General features: G+C 34.0%; 6 protein-coding genes across 7 annotated transcripts; 2 read left to right on the forward strand and 4 right to left on the reverse strand.

Annotated features, from left to right (window-relative positions):
• Window positions 1-964, forward strand: LOC110700780 (60S ribosomal protein L6, mitochondrial-like). The gene has a single exon (XM_021878378.1). The coding sequence runs from the start codon at window positions 246-248 to the stop codon at window positions 564-566; it is 321 nt and encodes a 106-aa protein (XP_021734070.1). The 5' UTR covers window positions 1-245; the 3' UTR covers window positions 567-964.
• A 725-nt stretch (window positions 965-1689) lies between these two features.
• LOC110700449 (succinate dehydrogenase subunit 7A, mitochondrial-like) lies at window positions 1690-5828 on the reverse strand. Its single transcript, XM_021877990.1, has 4 exons — window positions 5630-5828; window positions 5448-5516; window positions 3083-3185; window positions 1690-2127 (listed from the first exon to the last, which is right to left on the reverse strand). The coding sequence occupies exons 1-4, from the start codon at window positions 5681-5683 to the stop codon at window positions 2069-2071; spliced, it is 285 nt and encodes a 94-aa protein (XP_021733682.1). The 5' UTR covers window positions 5684-5828; the 3' UTR covers window positions 1690-2068.
• Window positions 5829-7381: 1553 nt separating this feature from the next.
• On the forward strand, window positions 7382-9534 carry LOC110700453 (uncharacterized protein At5g50100, mitochondrial-like). The gene is made up of 8 exons (XM_021877994.1): window positions 7382-7790; window positions 7902-8047; window positions 8135-8242; window positions 8413-8469; window positions 8570-8635; window positions 8726-8786; window positions 8883-8926; window positions 9283-9534. Exons 1-8 carry the CDS (start codon window positions 7655-7657, stop codon window positions 9355-9357), a joined length of 693 nt encoding a protein of 230 aa, XP_021733686.1. The 5' UTR covers window positions 7382-7654; the 3' UTR covers window positions 9358-9534.
• Window positions 9386-11993, reverse strand: LOC110700452 (UDP-glycosyltransferase 74B1-like). The gene is made up of 2 exons (XM_021877993.1): window positions 10686-11993; window positions 9386-10283 (listed from the first exon to the last, which is right to left on the reverse strand). The coding sequence occupies exons 1-2, from the start codon at window positions 11322-11324 to the stop codon at window positions 9543-9545; spliced, it is 1380 nt and encodes a 459-aa protein (XP_021733685.1). The 5' UTR covers window positions 11325-11993; the 3' UTR covers window positions 9386-9542.
• A 131-nt stretch (window positions 11994-12124) lies between these two features.
• LOC110700451 (calmodulin-binding protein 60 A-like) lies at window positions 12125-17282 on the reverse strand. 2 transcript variants are annotated; one of them, XM_021877991.1, is made up of 7 exons: window positions 16829-17282; window positions 15595-15661; window positions 15085-15137; window positions 14476-14966; window positions 13843-14003; window positions 13338-13544; window positions 12125-13243 (listed from the first exon to the last, which is right to left on the reverse strand). In XM_021877991.1, the coding sequence occupies exons 1-7, from the start codon at window positions 16945-16947 to the stop codon at window positions 12647-12649; spliced, it is 1695 nt and encodes a 564-aa protein (XP_021733683.1). In that variant the 5' UTR covers window positions 16948-17282; the 3' UTR covers window positions 12125-12646. The 2 variants fall into 2 exon arrangements, with proteins under 2 accessions (XP_021733683.1, XP_021733684.1); XM_021877992.1 differs by having other exon boundaries at window positions 13151-13243; window positions 13316-13544.
• Window positions 17283-21768: 4486 nt separating this feature from the next.
• LOC110700884 lies at window positions 21769-22434 on the reverse strand. Its single transcript, XM_021878467.1, has one exon. The coding sequence runs from the start codon at window positions 22432-22434 to the stop codon at window positions 21769-21771; it is 666 nt and encodes a 221-aa protein (XP_021734159.1).
• Window positions 22435-27609: the final 5175 nt, after the last annotated feature.

The following is a 27609-nucleotide window of genomic DNA, read 5'->3' on the forward strand; positions in this document are numbered from 1 at the left end:
TTAGAATCACAAAAAGTGGAACGAAAGTACAATGTAGAATAAAGTAACTTTGTTCAAACTTTTGGTATAGAAAAATTTTGATCTTTGATCAACTTTTACAGGTTTTTGAAAGTGTAGTAACTCCGATTAATTTTAGCTTGGGAACCTGACCAATACCCATGTTTAACCAATATGCACTGGTTATGTTTGTACTTGTGTATGGTTTAACCTCTAATATCGGTTAATTTTGAGTTTAGTGAGATCAAATGGAAGCAAGGTATTTCCGAATTCTAAGGCTATTAGGATTTGGTTACAAAGCCAGAGCTGAAGCAGATGGTCGCCTCTTGTGCCTAAAACTGGGTTACAGCCATGAAGTTGAGTTGCCAGTTCCGCCTGATGTTCGTGTGTTTTGCTTTAAACCTGACATAATCTGCTGTGCTGGAATCGACAAGGCAAGAACGCATCAGTTTGCTGCTGCTGTTAGGAGTGTTAAGCCACATGAAACATACAAAGAAGAAGGTATACGTTACAAGGATGAAGTCATAAAGTTGAAGGGGCCTTCTCTCAGGTGGCCTGCTCTCAGTTAAAGACAAAGATCCGCTTGATTTCCGATCACAAGTTTGTAGAACAGGCTGTTTCCACTTTGTAGCTCTTCATTTTGCATTTGAATTGATTTCTAATCTTCAAATTTTCGTTTAAAACTAGATTCTATGCCAGCAGTCTAAAAGAGAGAAACTTGCTACTTCTGGACCTCATGTCTAAGATTTATGACCAAAACGACAAGGCGGCATGATATGAACCTAGTTTTAGCAACAATGTACTCACTATCAATTTATGTCTATAATTATGGTTATAAAATGGCATCTCAAGCTAGCCAAAAAATCATCATTTACAACTCAAAATAGCCAAAAAAATTATACTTGTATGAAGAATTATATATCTGACCGCGTTTTGTAAGCCACACCATATGGCCGGACAAAGTAACCCCTATAACAGTACTAATAGAGTAAGGGCTTGTTCTCATTGACTGAACTCAGCTGAGCTGTACTGAACTTATTAGAGTTGAATTGATTTGAACTGAAATGAATATTTTATAAGAGAAGGAAATTAGGAGCTGAACTGAACTTATTAGAGCTGAACTGAACTGAAAATATACGTATGAGAACATGCCCTAACCCGTATAATACCGACCAAGTAACACAAATTAGATGTTTTTATTGGTTGTTTACAAAAAATGTTCGACAAAATGAGATACTAACGATTTATGTGTTCCAACACAACTACTCGTAAAAAGCAGCGTTAAAAAAAAACTGATAATCTCTTTCAAAATGGATGAAAAATCATGCGGAGTAATACCAATCATACGCTTTTTTTGTTGTTTGAACTCATGAAAAACCCAAAAAATCAAACTAAGGTATAATAGAGACCCTTCAAGACAGTCGCACATACCAGTATAATTAAGGCCAAAAAAGTACTCAAATTTACTAATGTTACCCATTATGCAATTGAATAAGATCTGCACAGAGAGAAAGTTATGCAACTCAACAGAAATGTACACTACTTTCAAAACAAAAAAAGCAAAGATTTTAGTCTGAGAAATTTTTATAAATAGTCGTAGGACTTGGTGACTTGAAATTTTATGGTTAATATGCTGAACAATTGAACATAGCAAAATAGATTAGACGAAAATAAAACATTCAACATAAATCATGAGTTCACCTTTAGCATGTAACACAGCTACGGCCAACAACATAAACCTTAGTTTGAAGCTGTGTTCCAAGCTGCGTTAAATTGCTAGCAATAATAGAAACCAGAAACACGTTCATTCTGTAATTTCTTTGGCAAACAAGCAGTAATCAGTTCATCCAATACTTCAAACCGGAAAACTATTTATGATTGATGTTGGAAAAAAGATGTAAATTTCAGAATACAGAAAAGAACCTTAGTGCCAAAGAATTATGTATGCTACAAGCAGTTGAAGATGACTTAGTTGGGCCTACTTATTCAGGTACTAATAGCAACCAGATAGCACCAGCCATAATCACAGGAATGTAACAAAAAAACTCATGCTTGATTTTGCACTTCAGCATTACTGCTTCCTGGAGTCCTCTCGGGTAGTAAACCTAACATAGAGCTCGTAGATACAGCCTACAAGCAAGACAGCAAAAGGCACTTTTAGGTTAGAGCGCAAGATGAAGCCAGACCAGCAAACTCCAATGACAGCATCACATTAACTCGCAAGAAGACCAGGAAAATGACTTTTTGACAGATATTTGAGAGTTCCTTTCAGTTGGTAAGAATGGTCCCTGATTTACATATAACTACTCGGAAATGCACAAAAATCCTAGGGAAGGGAAGCCTAAAAGAACCAAGCGCCTAAATAAGCAAGAAGCAGAACATAAAAGTGAGTGTTCAGATGCCATTATCCAGAGTGGCGATTTCATCATTCCAAAAGTTTGCATTGCCACCAACTCTATTTACAAGAGCAAGGGTACCATAATTAATCAATTATCTAGTCAAAACTCAACCCAATCCTATCTCCTAAGCCAATAGTCTAATAGTAACATTAATTTAGAAGTAATAATGATTAAAAAGATGACACAAGTTAAAAGGTCATAGTGGACTATATTGTTTTAATAACTTTCAAGTGTTTACAAGCTCTGAAGCTCATTAATAAAAGTCTTCGTCTTCTGATTTTACCAGTTTAAAATTAAGAACAATTGTTCTAAAACAGATTATAACAATCAGGGAGGGGAAAATTTCAGGTGCAAGTGAAACAATAGCAATCTTAACAACACGGAAACAGCCACATGGCTTTGCAGCATAAGATTTAATACAGTCAGCCAGTTAACACACTCATTCAGATTTCAGATAGTAAGTAGTGCACAAGTCATTGTTGCTTATCCAACATTATTTGTCACAGGCTCACAGCAGCTTACCACTGCCCCCCCCCCCCCCCCCCCCCCCCCCCCCCCCCCCCCCCAAATAAAAAAAAAATAGTAATAAAAATAATATAAAGACCAAAATAAAGGAAGAAAGAAAGGAAAAATCCCAAATAAAACAACAGCACGTCTCAAAGTACTTGTAGAAAGCAGAAGAATACCAGCCATAACAACGATCGTGAGAACATCTCCTGCTTTTTTAATTCTCTTTACAGTCTGTGTACTCGACTTGAACCGGCTCAATGCTGGGTCCTTTTCCAAGAGCTGTGAGGAGATTAGATAACTAAATCAGTATGCAACAGAAAATAAATGCTCTAAAGTTCTTCAGCAAATTATAATGGATATTCAATCCTTCTAGCCATAAAACTTCTACAAATAAAATGTTGTAGATTAATACCTTCTAGCATATCAAGTTGATGTGTTATGAAAAAAGCATAGTTGTAAACAGGCTTTTTTTTTTCCGTCGACATTGAAAATAAATAAATAAAAAAAAAAACTAACAAACTATGGCATAAGTTAGGTCACTAATCAGCAACTGACAAACACAAATTCAAATGACACTCAAGAAAAAATAAAAACTAAGCACAAGAAGCAGAATTTTGGAAACTATTGAGCGTCAAACAATCTATTAAATTTGTGCCTGATTTCTTTTCCAACAAAGCTAGATTAGTTGTTTTAGTAAGTTTTGAGATACTCGAAACAGTTTCCTAAGGTGTCATTGTCATATAAATAGGCAAATATAGGATTGACATGAAAATAACTGCATAAACAAGACAAACTGTGAGACTTGATCAAAGATAATTTACATCAGTGCCAGTAAACCTGCTATTCTAGTTAACGACAAGGTCACAAACCAATAACAAGTCAAACACCATGATAGTGTATAAGGTAAATCAAAATTTTCCTCTAAAGCAAATTATAAATCATATATAAAAGTCATTCTATAACATTAATGCAATAGTAAGTGTAAATTAAGATATCAATTTAATATGAAGTATTATACATCCCTACTTTCTTTTAGTTATTCCATTTTAAAAGTGCACATTTGCCAATACACAACTTTCCCCTTTAATATCAACTTTGTTGCTAACTCCCAATTAGTACAAATTATAAAAAGTTGATTTTATAAAAATATACGTTCAGTAACTAACAAGATCCAACATGACTAATTTCTATGTACTTCATAGATAACTAATTAATGATGGTCAAAGTGAAGTATGTAAATTGTGTCAAAAAGTAGGTCACGTAGTACTATCAATGGAATAGCCATTTCAAAATCAAAGACATATATAAATCCTAGTCCACAATTCCAATTGTAGTTTCCGACTTTCCGCTAGATACAACTTACTCTTGAGTCCAGTCTTGAGACTCTTGACAAGTACTTCATATAAGAATTGTTAATTGAGTTAAATTTGGATGAGGGGGAGGGTTAGATATTATTCTAAGGGCAGGATTACTGCCTTGATTTTTAAAAAGAGAGCCTCAAGAGCCAAGACACCTTTCATGGAGTCACTTAACTCTAGAGTCTGGACCATATTAGGTAAGGGCATCAAGAAGAATCATGTGAACCAAATCAAACGCTTCTGTTATTCTCCGTTTCCTGGTCCATATTAAATATAGATTGCTAATTGAGGTAAAGAACTACAATTCAGCAACATGATAGCAAGTTAGTGTTTCATAATGGACAAAATGTTGTCAAACTATTTAAAAGTATACTAGTGAAACCTTTATGCCTAGAGTCAATGATCCATGCACCTATGCCTCACACCTTGCGCCTTAAAATTGACATAAAGATCCTTTGAGCTCTAGTCACCAGTATATGTCGTGCCTTTTAAATCAAGCTTATCATTGCTTATGATGCTAATTGAATTGGCTGAAACTTGGTAATGATCTTTATGTTTGATGATCTTAGTGTTTGAGTTTCTCAAGCACCATTGACTACAGCGAAGCAAAGGATGTAGAAGCTTGGGTTAGCCTTACATAAAAGGTAAAATCTAATGAACCCGCCATCTAGGGCGTTGAATGGAAAGGTCTGTTCAGAATTTTTTTGGATACCGGAGTGTTAGAGTGTTGGACATACCATGGAACAAACAAACAAGCAAGCATGGCTGTCTCTACAGGTTCAAAACACCAATTATGCAAGTACATTCCTAAATAATGGTACTGTCAAATAAGAGTATGAGACATATCAATTTACTAATATCACTAATTTTCCAAAACCTAATTTTCCGTATCCTCGTCAAACCCTCCAATAAACATCTATGATGTAACCAATTTTATATCCATGCTATACTGTTAAAAATCAATAATTGTAACTAAAACCCAATTCAATTCAATTCGAGATTCTACAATCAATAGCTCCAAATAATACCCAATTCAATCAATTTCACACAGCAGCAACTCAGCAAGAAGCTTATTAGACCTGATCAATCAAAATTTCTAACCAATTATTAATTTCATAAAATGATCCACGAATCTGAAGAAATAACAATATTGATTCAAAATCAAAGAGAGAGAGAGACATACAGCTTTCTCACGCTCGCCGAGGTCGATGTGGAATTTCCGGCTTGGCTGCGCGAACAAACTCTCTTTCCCCTAATTTCCAGAAAAGTTATTTGCAATGAAGATTATGAATCGCTCAACCCATGAATTGCATTTGATATACATGAAAAACTAGGAAAGAAGAGAAGGATTGAATCGTAGATTACCTGAGGATGAGATCGCAGATGAGAGAGAACTGAAGATTTGAGAAAGGACGCCATTGATGTAGTTGAGCTTAAAGCTTCTTCTGGAAATCGTAGAGATGATGAAGGAGGAGTTGGTGAAAGTTTTCAATTTGTTCTTCTTTTTGTTCGGTTCATAAATTATTACTCACTCGAGTCAGTCTGCCCCGTTGTTGGCCCTGGATTTATTACGATTTACGAGTACTTATTCAACTACGAGTTGGAATTATTAGAAGTTAATCGCTCCACACAACATCATCAGCGAGACAGCAACATAAGAATTGAAACGATTTTAACTAGTATTTACAAGAAATAATTTATTTTTTTCTTTTATTGGTGTTTAGAGAGCCACAAGTCCAAGTGATGAAAATCGATCCCAGGATCACTTAGAGCCTGGAGGCTGGAGGGGAGCTCTAACTACTTGAGTTATACCTCATTCTCACAAGAATAATTTTCTAGCATTGATAAAAGTTAATTAGGTAAATGGTGTTAAAACTCAAAAGTCTCAAGCAAGCACTTTAAGAACATTGAAGGATTATTAGGAAGTGTAAAGTTTAAGGGGCCGTTTGGTTCACCCGGGGTAAACGGAATGGAATGAACAAAGGGAATGGAAGAGAATGGAACGATGGAATGAAAATACCCAATATTCTCTATGTTGTTTGGTTTAAAAACAAAGGGAATCAATCCCAACAGCCCACCACCCCACAACCACCTAATTCATTCACTTTCCACCTTTTCTAGCCACCATCCATCCACCAAACCACCAGATGGACCTTCGCCGCACTTCGCTGGTCGCGCGCATCTCTCTCTTCCCCGAAATCAACCCCGAAAAACCCATTTTCTCTGTCCTCCAAATACCTCCACGAATCCTCTCTGCTGCATTGCTCTTGTTTTCCTTTGATCGTGACAAACCACCCACCGGAATTTCAACAAGAAACCGTCGAAAATCAGGTTTGAATGCCTTAAAAACAAAAATCACACTCAAATCACCGGCAACAATGGTGGAATCGATCTGGGTTTTTCACGGCATAGTTACTTTGCTCAAGTATCGAGGGGAGGGCTTTTTGGGCGGCGAGGGGAAGGGAGTGTAGATCGGTGGGCGATGAGGGGAGGGGAAGGGGCTGCGAGGGGAGGGGAAGGGGCGGTGGTGGCTAGGGAAAGGGAATGGAAAAGTCTAGGGGGGTGGGGAATGAAGTTGGAAGGATTTGGGGTAATGGAAAGGGTAAAGGGAATGATTAAAAGTGCTTAGCAAACAACAAAGGGAATCGGGACAGTTGATTCTCATTCCTTTTTCTGAATACCCCCAACCAAACGGCCCCTAAATATATTCGGATAAGAGTTGTGCATAGAGATCAAATTTTAATACGGGCATGAGCATAACGAGCCGACTTGCTCAATTTTAACCAATTAATAAACATCTAAGCATTATTCAAGGGACTTCCTGACACGGCATGACTTAACATGTGTGTTAGCGTTGTACGCCTATGCATCATAAACCTTGTGTATGGAAGCATAGGAAAAGCTTAGTTGATGCCTAAAAGGGCCATGGCCCTAGCGGTGTTTCTCTTACTAATGCTTTGTCCTATTTGCACTAATTGAAGTAGCAAGGATGCATATTAGACCTGTCCCCCTCCTCAATCGCTCAATCGCGCTTATTACATCGGGCCCCCTCCTCAATGAAGTCTGACTTTACCCCTATATGGAAGGCTGACACTAATCTAATACCGCACAACTTTTTCTTAGCCAATTTCAAGGCTAATATGCTCAAATTAAGGCTCGGTGACACAATACATGAGCCAAATCAGCCTTGGCGCATGACCTCCTTTTAATTGGGCCCTTGGCACACAAACTGTTTACATGGATCAATTGTTGCCACGTTACACAACCATAGGCAGCAGCAAAAAAAAAAAAAAAAAAAGTTTCATAAAATCAATTCATACACCATAACAATATTCACACACCATCAAAGATCCCCCGAAAAATCAGTTTTTCCCTACACAAATCTCAAAAATGGCGCTGAGAAATGCAATTTCCATAGGAAGAAGACGAGCAAACCCAGTATTACATACATCAGCAGCAATTTTTGCAACTTCAAAGACTCCCTCTCATTTCCAACGTTCATTTCCTTTTCAACAAACCAATCCTGGTATAATGCTATTTCATTTGTAAACTTGATTTTGGAATGAATTTGATCATTACCCATGAAATTACATTGTAAATTCTAACAGAAATGATTGTTTTGATGGATAATTTAAAGCTTTTCGACATTCGATTCGTGCTATTCAAGATACAACATTGAACCCAGTAACACCCAACAAAGATGAAGAAAAGAAGCAAGATTATGATCAAAATTGGAAAATTAAAATGCTGTATGATGGAGATTGCCCACTTTGTATGAGGGAGGTATAAATAAAATTTATTCCATCAATTTTTTTTATTTATTTTTTATTTTTTAATATAGAATTATGATGACTTGAATTGAATGATTAGGTGAATATGTTGAGAGAAAGGGATAAAAAATATGGAGCTATCAAGTTTGTTGATATAGGTTCTGAAGATTACTCACCTGAAGAAAATCAAGGCCTTGATTACAATACTGTAATTTCTTCATTCCCCCTTGATTACAAAAGTTTTCCTTTAAGTAATTGAATGTGATTTACATCATGCTCTCGAGTGTAGGATATAAACGCTAATCTTTATTTACGGAAATTGCAATAAATACTCGAAAGTAACTGATGTTATGTTGTTTTTCTTGCTGTCTTACAAAGGTTATGGGTAAAATTCATGCCATTCTTGCTGATGGAACTGTAGTAACCAATGTTGAGGTACTTTACTATGGCTAATTAATAATCAATGATGTCTGAAGTATGATTTGGTATGGCACATTTTACTAACATAGAAACTCACTGATAAAATTGACTGCAGGCTTTCAGGAAACTGTATGAGGCTGTTGGCCTTGGATGGGTTTACGCAATCACGAAATTTGAGCCTGTAAGTCCTCTGCATCATCTTTTCTCAGTACATCAGACTTTATACTTTTACATATTGTGTTAATGCTGTTGGGAATCATTTCTTGCTCAGGTTGCAACTGTAGCAGAAGCAGTTTACGGTGTATGGGCAAAATACCGTCTTCAGATAACAGGTAATTCATACTAACCTCTCCAAGAGTGTTTTATAAGACCTAATTTTCATAATTCTTTACATTACAGTAATATATACTCCATATTTGTAATTTCAGGCAGGCCGCCTATAGAAGAGATCCTTGCATCAAGAAGGAAGAAGGTATACTCTGCAGCCAGATAAATGCTTTGAATTTAATAGCCTTTTCATTATAGTACTCCATATCTTAAATGCAAACGCTTTATCAATTTATCTTGCATTTTTTATAGTTCAGTATTCACATCCCAATATAATATTTGAGAAAATCCTACAAGTTTATGCCATCTGAAGCTATAAACATCATAAAATGTCGAACTTACTGCCTTTGCGTGTGTGGGTGTGTGTGTTTTGACAATCACTTCTATTTTTGTAAGCTGTCTTGTTTAAGTAGCTCTTATGGTATCTGATTTCCTGCTAAATTAAAGTAGATTTATTCAAATTCTGCACCCCGTAACTAGACTAACTTCTTTTCCCTACAGGTGAAATGTGTAATGACAGCAAATCTTGCAAAATGTAAAGATTCCAAGAGCTTGAGGAATGATCAGGATGTCTAAACAACACTTACCACTGACAATCCTTGCAGTCAAAAGCAGTGAAGCACCCCACTGTATATTTTATACTTATGAAAGTAGCTCATGTATACATAAAGAAAGCTCTATATTGTAGATTCAGATGAAACATGAATCCATATTGTACAACTAATATGGCATATTCGAAGTACACATTAATTATTTACTCTCTACTTATAGCTTTGTGCTGCTTTTTTTTTCTGCAGCGTCTGCAAGAACTTGTCTATATTTGACTCAGAACTACCACCTTTGCTTACTGTCCTAGCAGCTTGCTTACACCAGCTACAAGAATTTTTCTTTATTTCTTCGCTGCTCAACCCTGCTATAACCTCCCTTACACTTCTCTCTATTTCTTCCCGACTTACAATGCCTTCACTACCCTTTTTAGCTCTCACTCCCACTTTCCAAACGTCCTCCATCATCTTCGCATTCATAGGCTGGTCACTCCATTGAGGGATCGCTAGCATAGGCACACCAAGACTCAGGCCCTCCAACATTGAGTTCCACCCACAGTGTGTGATGAAACAGCATATGGCTGGATGGGCTAGCACCTCTAACTGATTGCACCATGATACAACTACTCCAATTTCATCGTTGAGTGATGAGAGAAACTCGGGAGGTAGCTTCGTATCTGATTCCCTGAAAACCCAAAGGAAAGGGCTTTCCAAGTTTTTCAAACCCCAGGCTATTTCTTCTACCTGTTTTCCTGGTACCTCTGCCATGCTTCCAAAGGAGATGTAAATTACTGAGTTAGAGGGTTTTGTGTCTAGCCATCTTAAGCAGTTTTCTGTGGCTTGATTCCAGAGACTTCCTCCATATTCTCTGTCCTCCATTTGTTGTCCAAGGTATGCAGATGGCAACATCGGTCCAACCATCATCAATGGCCATTTCTCTGACATCGCCTTTTCTATCTAGAAACAAGGAACCAAAAAAACAGAGAAGTGAATTGGAAACTCTTAACTTCTGCAGACTGCAGTATCAACTACTCTACCTTGTAAATTCTACGATATTGATACCAATCTAGCAAGTCAGATGTCATTGTTTCAGCTAGAATCTACAGCTCAATCTTTCGACTTCATAAGATAATAACTAAGATTGATAATTTAACCTCTTCTTCAAAATTAGTCATGTTTAGATCAGGTTATTACTTCATTTGATCCCAAATTACTGGAACTTTTTCGATCCTCTTTTACCACTGTTAAGAAACCTCACTTCATCTCATTATCACATTTGCTTACTTAAAAAAAGTATTTCTGATAGTTGGATCGAATTACAGTACAGTACTACAGTAGACTACATTATCACAGGCATACCTCGGTTTCCAGTTCTGCAAATGTATTGATAAAAACCCAATCATTTTCCTCCAGAGTAGAAAATTGTTCCATGATTGATCCAAGATACCCGGAAAACTCCAAAGGGTGCGCGATGAAACTAGGCAAGTCAGAAGGCTGAAGATCAGGAAGTCCCGGCAAAACCAGAGGAAAACTATTAGGTGTCAGAGGCAGAGAAAGAAGATCATGATGAAGGTACCAATACAAGGAGCAAACAGAAGCAGAATTAGTCAAAAAAGCAGCTTTACAAACTCCCATTTCCTTAGCCACATCAAGTGCCCAAGGCAGTAAAGAATCGTAAACTAAACAGTCAACAGGATAACAGGAGTTACTGAACTTCTGAATCAACTCAGTAAGTGACTTTGAACCTATGACTTTGAAAGAGTTTAAGTAGGCTTGTAGACTTGAAGCTTGCTTGAACCCACCTTCATCGAAACCATCAGAAATGGGCTCAATGGTTATACCAGGGGCTTGGATGGCGGAGGCAGTGTAACGAGTGGTTGCAAAGGTGGCTTTGATTCCTTTCAAGGCCATAAGCTTGGTGAATTGTAGAAGGGGGTTTATGTGGCCTTGTGCTGGGTATGTTAGTACCATGACATGCCTTGAAGTTTCACCCTCCATTTCTATGCTGTTTTATTTGACAGTATGAGTTTGTTACTTTTCTTCTTGATCACTAGTAGTCCAGTACCAGTCATGTATTTTATCTAAAGCACCAAACTTTAGCTCAATTATTTCAACACTTTCTTTAACTTGACTTTTCTTTTTCCTTTCCTTTTCTTTTCTTATATTTTTGTCTGATAACCAGTCAAATGTGTTATTCTTGATGCTGATGGATAATGAATTCACTGATGCAGGCCATTCGTGACTATGATGTGTACTCTCTCGGTCTCTAAATAAAAGTCTCATTCGCTTTTTTACACAAAACTTTAGGAGGAAAAATACTCCCATAGATTGAATGAAGAAAAAAAAAAGATAAGGTCTAGATTAAAGGTGATTACAAAAGCAAGATATATATATTAGTGAATAATTGTTAATAAAAATGAACATATATTACCTCCGTTTCATATTTTTTTGCAACTTCTACCAAAAATGAATACTACACATTATTTGCAACTAATGTGATCTTTCTTTTTAAGGTTGTCATTTCTCACTATCTCTCTCTTCATCACATGCGTTCCTATTTTTCTCTCTCTATCTTACACTCACAAACAAATTTTGCCTAAGACTCCGTACACCCTTCAAAGTCGCAAGAAATGTGAAATAGAGGTCGCCAAGGTGAATTATCCGTTTAAAAAAATAAATAAAAAAAAGAAAAAGAAAAAAAGCCTTGGTGAGTTAAAAATGAATTGTAGAAAATGAAAAGCTAGTACCATATGATCAAAATAAGGATATGCAGCTATTCAAAAAAAAAAAAAAGGATATGCAGCAATTATTTAATTTCTCATTAGATTGCGAGCCTCTACTTAAACATAAAGTTTAGCGGGCTCTATTGGTCGCAGAAATGATTCTATACAGGCACCAAGTTCAAAAGATTTTGACTTCAATTGATGAAAACCATTCACAAGACCTAATTTAGTAACCTACTTTCTCAGAATAAGGGCTTTAATATTTACATAAACCCACATTCTCAAAAGTAAAAGAAAAAACTACCTTAATCACCAAGTCATCCATTGTCCCGACCACTCACGAGTTGATACACAACATTCACCTTACCCGATCAGGCTTGATTCATAAGTTCTAATTGTGTTGCTTCGCAATTAGAGAACTGATGACGTGATATTCCTGCACCGTCTAATTACTCCAAAGGTATCTCTCAAGAATCGCCTAAATTTACAGGTGATATATACAGCCAATAGTCTCATACCTCTCACATTATGAAAGCACGTGCCTGAAGGCAACTTCTAGCTCCTATATCTGCAATCTCCAGCCAAAAAATGAAAAACCTAGCGATATTTTTGTATCCTGGGGCAAGGTGCTCGTCTAACAAGCCATCTTAGAACACTTGAAACAACTTTCCACCTTCTGTAAGCTTGTCCCCTAACAGCTTGACTAGAAGGACGAGACCTTAAGAAACCACTATATACACTCTGTAATTCAGCTTGCGAGTCCAAGATCATGTTTGTAGACTGCATAGTGGGGCAATCGATGTCCATGAACCCTAGAAGCTCATCATCATGGAAAGCTTGTGTTATGGAGTGAGAAGGGGAAAACAAGGAACTAGAGATTTGTAAAGGTATATCAAGAGTTTGGTCATATCTCAGATCTAAGGCATCTAAACCGGGCAAAGAATAATCATCTGGGCTGTTCAAGCTTCCCAATGTGTAGAGAGGAGAGAAACCATCAGAAGGAGATGTGCTTGGTTGTGCATAGTCAATACTGCCTATCTGTTGCGATGTCACAAGCTTATTTGCATCTGAAGTCTCCGTACTCGCAGAGCTTGCTGTGTGTGAAGACATACCAATGAGGGAGTTCATATCTTCGAATGTTATCACTCCATCCCAATGTTGAAAAGCTTCAGTGGCCATTCTTTGTGCATCAATCTGGAAAGGATGTTGATCGAAATTTTGTTAGAATTGACATACAAGTACACATAGAAAAAAGAGGCATCTTACATTTAGAAGTTAGAAAGCAAGCCTTGTCATTTTCGGATAGCTTATCAAATGGAATGTACTGGCTTTCCGAATAAAATCCAATTACTTGTCCCACAACATTGAAGACCACACCATTCTTGTGCTGAGACATAGGTGAATAATACAAGTATACTCTTTTGTCAAGTACACATGTCCGAGCATGCTCTATGGTTATTTCCCACATCTTGGCAGACATACCAGAGCCCAATATCTGAATATATGTCCAAGAACAACTTATGAGAGATAAACCATGTGGCCTAGCACAAAAGAAACGCACAAAGAACACTCAAAGTACATATATAGGCATGAATAGTTTTAACCATATTTGATCACACGATAGTGAGGGGGAAATCAAGAATCTAGCTTAGAAGGTGTTACATACAGTCCAAAAGATACTTGCTCCATTTTTTTAAAATATATATATATATATATATATATATATATATATATATATATTGTAGATTCTTAAACGGAAATTTAAGTCAGGTATATAAGTCCAAGATTCTTACATTCCTTAGCCTTGCAGGATCTAGATGGAGCAAAATCAGGAAGTCCTTCACAGTCCTCACTCTGTCTATGCTCAGTCGTTTGTGGAATGCTCCATCTTTTCCAATCTTTTCCAGACGCCAAACTTCATCAGTTAGAGATGGAGGATGGTGTTTCTTGTACACTGCAAAAAGGCCCGATAGCTTTCTTATTCAACATGGTAAGTATAAAAAGGTTGCTTTAATCCTCAAGATATGACACTAATAATCATCAATATATATTTTGAGTTTAATCATCATCCAATATCAACTCAATGAGCACATAATATAACAACAATTTGCAATTACTATAGATAAATTCATCCAAGTATCCAACTATTAAGAAAAAAAACAATTGATCTTGTAGACACAATCTCTTTAGAGTAAAGAAACAAATCTGTATAATAAGCATTGTTTTTTTACTTCAAATAAGCAGATAAAATTCCCAGACCACTATAAGAGAAGACAGTTACGTGGAGATCAGTCATACATTGAAGCTAATTACTAAGGTTAGCATTGTGGCATCTTCTAGTGAAGGTTCTTTCGACAGATAATATATATACCAATATTCAGATTTCCCATATAAATAAGAAAAAATAGAGAAATCAAGCTACTCACATTCTCCACGATGATCCCTGACAATGAAGGATTCTGTCTTTGCTTCTCTAATCCTATATCCATCAGCGTTTCCAACCACCCCGGCCCCTAGTCTAAATCTGCGGCTCCGTGTCCAGCTTGAGTTATCTCTGAAAGAAATTTCACCAACAGAACCAATGCCCTCTTTCAGATATACATTTACATCTCCTGTTAGAAGAGGTTTCTTTCCTTCCCGTTCTCTCACAATATTGTTTTTAAATTCTTCTATTGTCCAGTTTTCACCCTCGTCACCATCAAAATCACCTTCAAGAACTACAATTTCTACTTTTGCAGAGGATTCATTAGCATACTGGACAACTTCATCAGTAGCAGCATCTATTAGAACAACTTTAATTGCAGATCCATCTTCGCCTTCTATTCGGGTTCCAGTAAACACAGGCAGAGAGAGAGTGCTCAAAAACTTTAGCTGCAGATTTCTAGATTCACAAGGAAATAAATCTTCATCGGAATTCCTAAGAAAAATTCAGAAGATTGAATTATGTTAAAATAGTCATTTCTGGCAGTAAATCAATTTCAGTAATACTATAGCCATCTTTTAGCCAATAATGTCATCAAAAGACAGTTTCTTACCGCTTCAATTTCATGACATGCTTCTTTATTGCTAACTCTACCTCTTCCTTGACCTAAACACATGCGAGAAAATCCATATATCATGGTATCAGAGACAAGTTTGACAGGGTTGAGACCGCAACTATCTAGAGCCACCAATTTATCTAATGTAGTAACTGTGGGCTGTATAGGGTTATCTAAGTTTACAATTACATTTTTCACAATCCAAGCCAATTTGTTGAAACCACCACAATAGCAATTATGGAGTAGCATTTATCTTTAACAATTGGCAACTGGTATAGCAACCAATATCACACAAGACAAAATGACCAAATAGTATCAATGCATTTAAAACAAGAGTAAATCAAGAAAAGTCTTGTTGCATTTTTTGCTAGTGAATGAACTGGCTTGACTTATATTTTACAAAAATGACAAAGGCAAAATAAAATGGTGATTCTCAGTGACATCCTAAAATCATCAAGCATATGTTCCATAGTCTACAGAAAAAAAATAAAATTTCAGTGAACTTACAACTCTACGAAGCATAGGCTCCAATGCATTTTGAAAGCTCTTTTGTCTCATCACCTCCAGAACCACACTAAAATGTCAAAGAAAAGCATCGTTAATTTCTATTGCATATAACTATGACTGCTAATATTCAAAATGAATTAACAATACTTAATCTACAACCAAATAATTAGAACCCAGCATAAACCACATTCTGAATGATGCATAAGCAAAGCTTCAATGGATAAGACATCAACATTGTGACAATCTGACAGAAAGCCAAAGTGGAAGTTGCATTTCCTTTTTTTGGAAAATTCAGTCACTCCGCACTCTACACTATTATAGAGTGCTCCTTCTCATTTAACCTTCTTAAGTGCTGTAAATATTGTTGAAACTATTTCCTTCCCCCCAACTTGAGTCACTCAAGCATTCACTTCTACATTAACCTTTAACTATGGAATTATGAGCTCTCTAAAATGGATGCCAAGTAAATTCTCATAGAAGAAACTATTGCATAATTGCACTAATTAGCTTTGAACTTAGGGAGACCGATGATGGCCCATCAATTACTACTAAGTCATATAAACACCATGAAAATCCTCTTTTAAAATGCTTAAATAATTATATATATATACCCTTTAAAAAGGCTAGTCCAATTTGACAATGTAAACTACTCCAATAATATCTAATAGTACTCTTATTCTGAACAATTCACTAAATTTTCTGATCACCACAAAACGAAAATCATTTCTAATTTCACAGTATGTACAAGAATCAACTCATTGCAACCAAATTTAAGAAGTAAAGCAATTTCTCATAGCAAAAAGGTATGTAATTTATTAACAATAACGTCGAAAAAGTAATTGAATTCTCCATTTTCATCACTACATATTAAATTACCATACTCAAGCCACACTCACTACCTCAGTAAACCCAAATTGCAAAAAAAAAAAAAAAAAAAAAAAAAAACCCTATAAACCTTATACAATACTACTTCAATTAATTTTCTAATATGCGCGCCCAAAAACCTAATAGGACGATTATTTGTGGACTAATGGATTATTATCATACATACAATTATCAAAGTAAAGAAGAAATAATCATCAGTGCATGTTTCCTCAAATGGGTATCAATGGTTGCCATAATCAAGTCAACCCCACAACCTAATTCCATCCCAAAAACAACCAAACCAAGCAAATTCACCATCAAAACAAACACAAACAAAACCCCAGAAAACAAAAGAGAAAAAAGAATTCACCTTCTAAAAGAAGGAACACTTTTATGACGCTTATCATCAGGAATATGAACACCCTCTAAATTACCCTTACTAAACCCAGAAGCAGAAGAAGAATCATCCTGGGTTCTTTTCTGAGACATTTCATCAAACACATAGAGTGCAAACCCCAGAAAACAACATGAAACACAGAACCAATTGTGGGCAATTATATATAGCTAAGAAATTGAAGAAAAATAAGTAGAATCCAAAATAATTTCTGTTGTTACTCAAACACAATCTCCATCTCCCCATATCCTGAAAGAGAGAGAAAATAATACTACTTCACTCTTCTTCCTCAAGATTTGTGTTGTTGTTTCTACACTAGGGGTTGTTTTGTATGGATGGTACATAAAATAAAAATTTAATCTTTCAGAAATTTTTACCCAGAATTTTGAGGAGAGAGAAGAAGTGGGGTCCAGAGTAAGCGCGTTAAAGGTTGGAGGAAGAAGAATAAGAAAGGGGCATCCAAACAAACAAACGCGGCTTTATTCGTTTTTTGAGTTTGACGTGTCAATGGTGACTCGTTTGTCTGTCCACGTCAGCTTTCATTACTTGGACTTAGACGTCAAATTTTTTTAAAAAAATTTGGTATTAGTGATAATAATAATAATAATAATAATATAAGAATTAGATTATATATCAAATGGATTAGGAAACTTGATCATTAATAATGGTGGATTAGGGAAATTAGGCCATTTTTATAAAGGTCAAATGTTCCATATTGGCCTTTTAGAGATGACAAACAGATAAATATGGATTGGATCGGTTGCAGGTTCGATTTTGTGTCAATATTGAGTTATCCAGCAAATATATCAAGTTCAGTTGTGTATGTGTTATGTTAGATTCTTCGATAACTCTAGCATGCACTTTGATCGAATGAAACCCTTCACGCACAAGTCCATCGTGTATGTACAACTTTCAATACCTAATTACAATGTTGTTTGAAGTGATGTATCAAATTGATCATGTACTCGCGTTTCCAAGGTCGCAACCGCAAACAAAGATTTTTTTCTATCTATCAATATACACTTTTCCCATACACAAGTGTATAAATAGAGGGTAAGTACACAATACATGGTAAAGTTTTTGGTAGATGATGCATGAATACACAAACTATTTACAGTATTAAAGTATTACGTTTTACGTGTGTTAACCCTATATCTTTACCATTGCTATTGAATACGAAATACTTCCTCCGTTTTTTTTTTAGTTGACACATTTTTTTGGTCACATTTGCCAATTCACTTATTCAATCATTAATATCTTTAATTATCGATAAGCAAAAAATATGAAAAGTTGATAAATTGAAAGTATATAACGTGACGAATCTAACAAGATCCCACATGACTATATTTTTCATTACGTATAAAGCACAAAATACGGTCAAATGAAGATGGATGAATAGTGCTAAAGTCAAAACGTGTCAGTCAGGGCCGTTTCTGAGGTTTTGAGGGCCCAAGGGCGAAAAAATAAATTGGGCCCTACTTTATGTAATTTTTTTTTCATTATTACTTTAATTTGAACAAATAATCTTTCTAAAAAATAAAAAATAAAAAATAAAAAAAAACATTTTCAATAAATAATCTAGTTTTGACTACTGTTTTAAAAAAAAAACCTTATAATAATTAAACTATATACAATGCCAACAATGGTAAAATATAATGTACTTCTACAACTATATAGTATGATAAGGACATAACGTTATGATCGATTCTCTCTTGCGAATGAAATTGATCTTGTTCATAATCTATAACCATTATATTTTATTTTATTTTTTGACATATTTTATTATAATAGCAAAGATAATAGAAACAAGAATTTAAGCTGTAATTATAATTTTACAAAAATAGTTAAATAACAAGAATTTAGGCTACAATTATAAATAAACAAAGAAATAAAAAGTTCCTTTAAAAAAGAAAGAAAGATGGTTACATAAAGTGGTTTATATATAGTATTTAAAAAGTGGTTTATGTATAGTTGTATACATTAATATATAGTATTTTAAGGAAGGAAGGAAGGAAAAAAAAAAAAAAAAAACGCAAAATGTGGCTAATGGTAATCAAACTGCAAATCAAGAAACAAACTTTTACCTTAAATATTTACCCTAACCACCAAGCTACACAAACAAACATGATGACAAATGTATCTCTAAATTTAATATATCGGTAATTTTACTGAACTTAAAAGCTGAAAAATGGGCCCTCCCCATCCATGGGCCCTGGCCGGTTGCCCCGGCTTCCCTGGGTCAGACACGGGCCTGGTATCAGCTAAAAAGAAACGGAGGTAGTAGTAGTTTGCATTGCTTGACTGCCCTAATGCCCTATGTCCCTATATGTACTAGAAACCACATATATCAATTAATGCATCAATAATAATGTACCCCATAAGGTAATCTCTTGATTCTAAATGGACAAATAAATTTATGTAGACCAGTTAATTACTTATAAATTTTCGGTATAATTTGATGTGACCTACCTCAAGTACTCAATATTTAAAATTGCATCTATAAGCAACGAACAAGAATTACTAGTAAATAAAAAAGAAAGACATAGCTTGGTCCATGCCATTATATTGATGGGCAATAGCAAAGAAAGGTACTCCGTACAAAAACAATATATTCCGTTCATATTAACCATTTACATTAAGGGTCAAGTTGCCATATAATACTTCCTCCATTTACATTTATTTGACACATTTGATTTAGGCACATGTATTAAGAAGATGAGAGAGAGAGTGAGAGAGAATGAAAAAGTAAGTGGGTTAGCTTGTAAATACAAGGTAAGAAATTTACCCCAATAAAAAACGTGTCAACTAAAAAAAAAAAAAAAAAAACCTCTTAAAAAGGAATAAGTGTCAACTAAAATGAAACGGAGGTAGTATAACATATTGTATATGTAAATGTTTGACTACACTTATCATACTATACGTCTATACTATGGGTCTGTTCTCATTAACTGAACTCAGCTAAACTGAAGCGAAATGAATCTTTTATAAGAGAAGGAAATCAGGAGCTGAACTGAACTGAACTGAATTGAACTGAACTGAATTTCAATGTATTAGAACATGCCCTATATCTATTCTTTATAAAAATTTCATTTGCATTTTGTACCATGCATGTCTAATAATGCACACTTTTGATTAAAAATATCATTAGTTTGACATTATTTCATAGTGATGATAATGAAACATTGTTTTGAATAAAATAAATAGATAAATTGAATAGAATAACAAGATTTCACGTTTTTGGAGATTATTTTGATCATTGTCCTAATTATACCTACTCCATATCAAAGCTTTATTATTAATTTTGGGATAATTGAAAAAACATGGACTCAATTAACTAATCAAGGATGTATGTAGGAGTATGAGATAAACATATAATTATCTTGAAATCAGATAATCACATAGTTCAAATATAATACTACATATTACGAAGTATTTACTAGTATTTCATTCATAAAATATGACTACATGAGCAGTTGAGTATGTAATAGTTAACATGATTTCGATCTATGCGATCTTTGGCAGTGGCGGAGCCACTATAGGAACATGGGGGGACAGCTGCCCCCCATTTAAATAAAAAAGTTTGATTTTCGTTAGCATAAAAAGATATCGTAAAACGTTTATATACATTACACAAACAAATATGTGTCACAAAGTTAAGAGATGGTTTAGTGGTTGTTGGGCCTTGAATAAGGCTTCATTTTCTCCTCTTGTTCCTAGTTTTGAGTCTTTTGACTCCTTCCTCATACATTTTTTTGTATACTCCCCCCCTCCCCTCTTTTTATACTTAATATTTATTTCATTTTATAGTTTATACAAAGTGTTGTCATTTAACTTATTTTTCTTGTTTTTGGAATTTTTCCTTTTTTTATATACTTGTTTTGGATTTCATTTTATAATATATAATTTATAAATTTAAATTATTATAAGTTCTTAAACCTCTAAGGCCCCGTTCTTTGGAGCTGCTTTGCTCTGCTCTGCTCTTCTGAAATCTGCTCTGCTTTACTGAAATCTGCTCTGCTCTGCTTCAATCTGCTCTGCTCTACTTAAAATTAATACTTAATATTAAATTATTATGATAATAATTAATAATAATAAATAATTAATATTTAATATTTAATAATAATAATTAATATTTTATAATAATAATAAATAAATAATATTTAATAATAATAAATATTTAATATTTAATTATAATAATAATTAATACTTAATAATAATAATAACAATAATTAATTATTGATATTTAATAAAAAAAAATAAAAATAATAATAATAAATAATTATTAATATTTAATAATAATAATAATAATAAATTATTAATAATTATTAGTAACAATAATAATAATAATAACAATAATAATTAATATTTAATAATAATAATAATAGTAATTATACTAATAGTAATAATAATACTTATGACTAATAATATTAATTATAGTAACAATAATTGATTTTTATAATAGCAATTAATATTAAGATAATAACTAATATTTAAAGATAATACTAATTATTAATTTTTAATAATAATAATAATAATTAAATAATATTTAATAATAATTATAATTAATATAATAATAATTAATATTTAACTTTAAAATTTTAATGATTATAATAATAATGCAATAATATTAGTAGTAGTAGTAGTAGTAGTAATAATAATAATAATAATAATAATAATTATTATTATTATTATTATTATTATTATTATTATTATTATAATAATAATAATAATAATAATAATAATAATAATTAATATTTAATAATAATAATAATAATAATTAATATTTAATAATAATAATAATAATAGTAATATTAATAATAATAATAATAATAATAATAATAATAACAATAATAATAATAATAATAATAATAATAATAATAATATTTTTTTTGAGGAAAAGGTAGTACGAGCTTTTATTAAATTAAATCCAATTCCGCCAAAGTAATGGTACTCTGAGGGAACGGTTCAGTACAAACAAGTTCATCACAAGTTCCGGTATCCCACCTAGCAATGTGGTAAGCTACCGTATTACAAGCTCGTCTAACATGAGAAAAAACGCAAACATCAAAAAAAGCTTTATCATGCCTAATATCCTCATAAATAAGGTGAGTTGGAGTCATACCTCTTCTCTTGCCTTGGACACCACGTATGACACTAGTAGCATCACTCTCCACATGGACAATGTTAAAGCCGAATCTCTTGGCAATTGATAGACCATATCTAGCAGCAAGTCCTTCGGCAATAGCAGGGGTTGTAAAAGGAATGCACTTTACACCAGCAACCAAGAGCTTCCCCCTGTCATCTCTCACCACTGCCCCCAGCCCCACCATACTACCAGCACACACATATGCATCCACATTGACCTTTACCACTCCACTAGTTGGACAAAACCAGCCAGCAGCATTGCTAACTAACCCATTGCTACGTCCAACAACAGGAACACACCCCACCTTCTTCACATACTCACCATAATCCTCTACCAACTTCGCATATCCAGCAGCAACAAGGACTACATTGACTCTTTCATTGTTGAATATTACCTTATTTCTGCAAAACCATGCTGCCCACATTAAAGCACCCATTGATCTCAGCTCCTTTGTCTTCACCTTACATGCTAACCAACACTATCTCTCCTTGAAAGAGGCAGTAGGTGCCCCGACAAGCAAATTCGCCAGATTGCTATGCCTCCATATCTCTGCAGCAGCATCACAATGAAAGAGGGCATGGATAATAGTCTCGCTGCCAGCACCACAAACCTGATAAGTCTCAACATCCGTAATGTGCCTATAAACAAGCCGGTCTTTCACTGCTAAATTTCCTTTACACGCACTCCAAATGAAATGCTGCAGTTTTGGGGGTCCTCGAAGATGCCAAATCCCTCTCCATAACTTGGTATCCTCATCATTCATATCACCTGCCAATAATTCACCAGTTCGTGCAAGCCAGTAGCATGATTTAACAGAAAATTCACCATTTTCTGTATGTTTCCAGAACAACAAATCTTTCGGAGTCCTATTAGACAGAGGTGTGGCTAAGATTTCAGCACTTATATCATTAGGGAATAGATCATTAACTAGCTCCCTATCCCAAGACCCACCACCCTCCACCATCAAATCACTGACTTTCATATCCATGTCATACTGGCCATATGGATTAGGATACACCACCTTTCGGTCCTCAAAAATCCATGGGTCAGTCCATACTTTGATGTCATGCCCATTACCAACCCTCCAACCAAGTCCATCACGTAGCACTGATTTTGCCCCCCAATTGCTCCTCCATGAGTAACTGGGATTATGTCCGCGATTTGCCTCAATGACACTAGATCGCTTATAATATCTCGCCTTCAAAGTTTGGTGTAGCAATGTATCACCACCCTTTAAGAGCCTCAATGCTTGTTTTGCTAGTAAAGCTTGGTTGAAACTCTTCAAGTCACGGAACCCCAATCCCCCCATAACCTTTGGAAGACATAATTTTTCCCAACTCTGCCAATGCAACTTCCTAACATCCTCTCTCGAACCCCACCAAAACCTACACAGGAGAGTATGAATTTCATCTAGCAATCCATCTGGAATCTTGAAAATGCTCATCATATATGTCGGTATCGCTTGAGCCACAGCTTTGATGAGTACTTCCTTCCCCGGTCTCGATAACAGTTTCTCCTTCCACCCATTTAATTTTTTCCAAACACGCTCCTTTAGGCACAAAAATACAGCTTTCTTTGATTTTCCAATAACAGTCGGAAGCCCCAAATATTTCTCATGTCGGTCTACCTCCCTAACCCCCAAAGTCTCAACAATCTCCATTCTTCGATCTAGTGGCACACATTTGCTAAAAGTTACCTCTGTCTTATCTAGATTGACTTTTTGACCAGACGCTCTTTCATAAGTACTGATGATATCAGCGACCACAGAGCATTCCTGCAGAGTAGCTTTTGCAAATAATAAACTATCATCTGCAAAAAATAGATGTGAGACTCTGCTGAAATAATAATAATAATAATAATAATAATAATAATAATAATAATAATAATAATAATAATAATAATAATAATAATAATAATAATAATAATAAAATCTGCTCTGCTCTGCTCTGCTCGACTCGGCTGAAATCTGCTCTGCTCTGCTTTGCTTTGCTCTACTGAAATCTGCTCTGCTCTGCCCAGAAGCTCAAAAGAACAGGGCCTAACTATTCTCAGTTAACTATTTAATCAAGTACTGCCTTTTTTATAATGATTAATAATGCGCTATTCAACTATTTGTAATGAACACATATATCCGTATTTTTTATCTCTTTAATTATGTGTGCTTAAATTAAATTTTTTACTTTATAGTGTTTGGAACTAAATTTCTAATTTTATTTTTACAGAACACACCGTAATAATTTTATTAGTCAAATAAAGTTGTGTTTATTTTTCTTCGAATGTAACCCAAATTCCTTTAATTATATCTATTTTCATATTGTTTAAACGGTTATTATTTAATAAATCGTATTTTTCAATTATCGGGGATCACATAACTTACAATTGGGGTTTAGCAAATAATTTTTTTTTTTGATGATTTTCTTAATATGCAATCAAACTTATAAAAACTACTCTTTTGCCATATAAGAATAATTGTCTTCTCCATAACAAAAATATATACTCGTATTAAGCAATTTATGTGATCATCTTTTTTTTTTCTCAAAATTTTTGTCGATTTTATTAAACATTTGAAATTTGTCCCCCCACATTATAAATCCTGGTTCCACCACTGATATTCTTTGGATCAATTTTCATCACTTGTCGACTTTTTAACCACCAAAAAAATATATAGACACAAAAAAAGAATAGTTTTTTTTTAATTATTCCAATCATTAATCCTTTAGTTCATTGAGAAATGATCTACTTACGGATCTAATAAATTGGCATTTCATTAGATGATGTTTGGTACCTAACATTTAGGCATGCATTTAGGGTTTATGATATTGAATAGAGTTCATACTTTTCATGGAAAAGTGATAAGGGTAGAAGACCTAACAAACTTAATTAGTATAAGGAGGCAATTAATGTTGATGATTTGACCTTATTTTACTATTCAAGACAACCTATACTACTCTATAAATTTGAGCAACAATATTAATACTACTAGTAGTCATACTACGAGTACTATATTGGGAGAAATGATCAGCCTATACAAACTTTCAGCCATTTTCGATTTTTGCTTTTTATAAAAAAAAAAAAAAAAATTCTCATACGTATTTTAAAATGGTGTTTTAGTCTTTAAATCAAACAAAAATATCTTCAAAATTTATTTGTTCATGCTTGTAAATTAAAAGTATGACTTACAATTGATAATAGTGAGTTTCTTGGTCTTTGATGAAAGATTAAAAAAAAAAGGGGCGGGGGGGGGGGGACTAAACATTTACACATCGTATGTATTAGCTAGTTAAGTATTAAGCTTTAGACATTTTTTAAATAATGATATATTAATTTGCACCTGATATATATATTCTTTGTAAGGACTTGGCCTAGTAGAAAGGTTTGCACCTTTCAACCTCAAAATTGTGGGATCAAACCCCATTACACGAACAACATGGGTTAGTGGGGATTCCCTTACCCCCTCCTCCCATTCCCAAAAGGCTTTGCCTACGAACCCTGACTAAAATGATTCCTACATAAACTTTTACACTATTCACTTAAGATGTTCGTTCAATCGTTCTTGTATTGTTGATAAGGCTTCTTACCACTTCACTAATTATACTTTTTTAATAATATATAGTTGAATCATTCTCATTTTCTTATACTTTATACATCAATCAATCTTTTAATTATTTTATCACTCAATCTTAATACAAATTTATAATTATGTAACTACAATTCGTATTATAAACTAGATGGATAAAATAGACACATATATCATATTCGGTATATCATCGTGACTGTACACTTGTGTGTGTAGGGTAACTTAAGACATAGATATGATTGAGGTAGAGGATCAAACAATAACTAATTGAACCTTCAACAAGAAGTGATAACGATAGCAACTCATATGCAAAAGATCAGAGATTTCAGCGACCCACTACATATGTTCATGTTCATGGACAACAACTAATAGTGACATGACCTTAAAAACAAACACAAAATAAGACCGTTATACCTTTTTGGGAAGCTTCCTTCTTTAACTCCCTCATTTCGTTGTTTCTTTTCAATATTATATCATATAGTATATTTTTGCTTGCCAAATCACACTTTAATGCTACATATATGTAGTCAAAATAAACTCAAATTCAAGGTAAAAGACAAAATGGGGAATTCCCAAATGCCATGATTTATGTTAATTTGAAATTTAACATTTTGTAAAAAGTTGCCTAATAATAATAAACTTGTAGATATGCATGGGACCATGCACATAGTTGTGTTTATATGCTATATATTCTTTTATAGCATGCATGCAACAATCTAAAGATTTTTTGGGTATTTGCACGTAGGTTCGTGGAAGGAGCTAGCAAGCAAAATCCATGCACATGCATTTGTGATCACAATGCAAAAATCATTTTAACCTACATATAGATGATCTTCAAATATATAGATTCCTTCTACTATGTTAGTGACGTGTAGGTATGCATCATTGCTTGTATAAAGGATAACACTAGTAAATTTATTGAAAGTGATAAAATATAAAACTTATTCTTGATCCTCAAACATCACGTACCTTAAGTTTTTTTTGTTGAGAAGGTCCTTTAATATAAAATCAAGAGTATGTAGTCAACATGATATAAGGGTCACGAGTTCGAATTTCATTAACCCTTCCTTTTCAAAGTGGAATTTTAAGCATTATAAAACCTATCCCCGAAGTTCAATTATCAGCTAAAATTTTTTGTTCAATTGAGACTCATATAAAAGATTATTTAACAACATAGATTTTTTTATTTTTATAATTTTTCTATTTCTTTTATATAATACAATAATCAAGGGATGTTAACAAGCTGAGTTGAGGTCAATATCCATCTTTAGAGTACGCGGTTGCTTGTTAGCATGGATTATAACACTTTCATTGAATTCAATCACTACAGGAAAATTGGCTTTTTGTAGCGATTATTTTGTAGCAATTGTACATTCGCTACAATATGCAAGTATGTTTGTGAAATAATTAAGGAAATTGTATCATTTTACAATCGCCATGGTTTTCCCATATAAAATCAATTCGGAAAACATAATAATACATATCCACACTATATTTGCACAATTATAAAATTATGAGAAATCGTATCATTTACAATCGCCACTAAATCCCAAAAATCGATACTAAAAGTCTTTTCTACACTAGACATATAAATATTATTTGACAAAGAATACATAAAATATGTCATAATTTATTGGTGAAACATTTAATATAAGAGTTTGAGGTTGCATATTCGAATCTTATAAAGATCATATGTATGATTTTTTTTTTTTGAGAAAATAAGTTCAACATTTATAGCGATTATATAATCGCTACTACAATCACCACGATTGGATGTAGTTTTTCATATCGATTATTGAGGCCAACCCCAGCGATATTGAAAACCACTACTAAAGGCTAAGGCAACATGGAATATTGTATCGAATGACCATTCGTTGGGAAAACTTTTTGTTGCAATTACAATCGATACTAAAGGTTAAAATAATCGCTACGAAAAGGTTATTTTCTTATAGTGAAGTCCAAGTAAAATTCTCTCGAAATTCAAGAATAAAATTTCAAGTCTCTTATTTTCTTAAACTTTATCTTGCAATCTTA

The sequence above is a fragment of the Chenopodium quinoa genome, unplaced genomic scaffold, assembly GCF_001683475.1.
Source record: "Chenopodium quinoa cultivar QQ74 unplaced genomic scaffold, ASM168347v1, whole genome shotgun sequence".
In the NCBI taxonomy this organism is placed as follows: domain Eukaryota; kingdom Viridiplantae; phylum Streptophyta; class Magnoliopsida; order Caryophyllales; family Amaranthaceae; genus Chenopodium; species Chenopodium quinoa.

Coding starts and splice junctions, on each gene's coding strand:
- LOC110700780 (XM_021878378.1), top strand. CDS start 246: ATGGAAGCAAGGTATTTCCGAATTCTAAGGCTATTAGGATTTGGTTAC.
- LOC110700451 (XM_021877991.1), bottom strand. CDS start 16,947: ATGTCTCAGAAAAGAACCCAGGATGATTCTTCTTCTGCTTCTGGGTTT. Junction 13,545..13,842: donor ATCCTGCAAGGCTAAGGAAT/GTAAGAATCTTG, acceptor ACATATATTCAG/ATATTGGGCTCTGGTATGTC. Junction 13,244..13,337: donor AGCTATCCGAAAATGACAAG/GCTTGCTTTCTA, acceptor CATCCTTTCCAG/ATTGATGCACAAAGAATGGC.
- LOC110700449 (XM_021877990.1), bottom strand. CDS start 5,683: ATGGCGTCCTTTCTCAAATCTTCAGTTCTCTCTCATCTGCGATCTCAT. Junction 5,517..5,629: donor ATCTGCGATCTCATCCTCAG/GTAATCTACGAT, acceptor TCTGGAAATTAG/GGGAAAGAGAGTTTGTTCGC. Junction 3,186..5,447: donor TCGGCGAGCGTGAGAAAGCT/GTATGTCTCTCT, acceptor ATCTCCTCACAG/CTCTTGGAAAAGGACCCAGC.
- LOC110700452 (XM_021877993.1), bottom strand. CDS start 11,324: ATGGAGGGTGAAACTTCAAGGCATGTCATGGTACTAACATACCCAGCA. Junction 10,284..10,685: donor TTGCAGAACTGGAAACCGAG/GTATGCCTGTGA, acceptor CCTTGTTTCTAG/ATAGAAAAGGCGATGTCAGA.
- LOC110700884 (XM_021878467.1), bottom strand. CDS start 22,434: ATGGGTGCTTTAATGTGGGCAGCATGGTTTTGCAGAAATAAGGTAATA.
- LOC110700453 (XM_021877994.1), top strand. CDS start 7,655: ATGGCGCTGAGAAATGCAATTTCCATAGGAAGAAGACGAGCAAACCCA. Junction 7,791..7,901: donor TTTTCAACAAACCAATCCTG/GTATAATGCTAT, acceptor GATAATTTAAAG/CTTTTCGACATTCGATTCGT. Junction 8,787..8,882: donor ATACCGTCTTCAGATAACAG/GTAATTCATACT, acceptor TTGTAATTTCAG/GCAGGCCGCCTATAGAAGAG.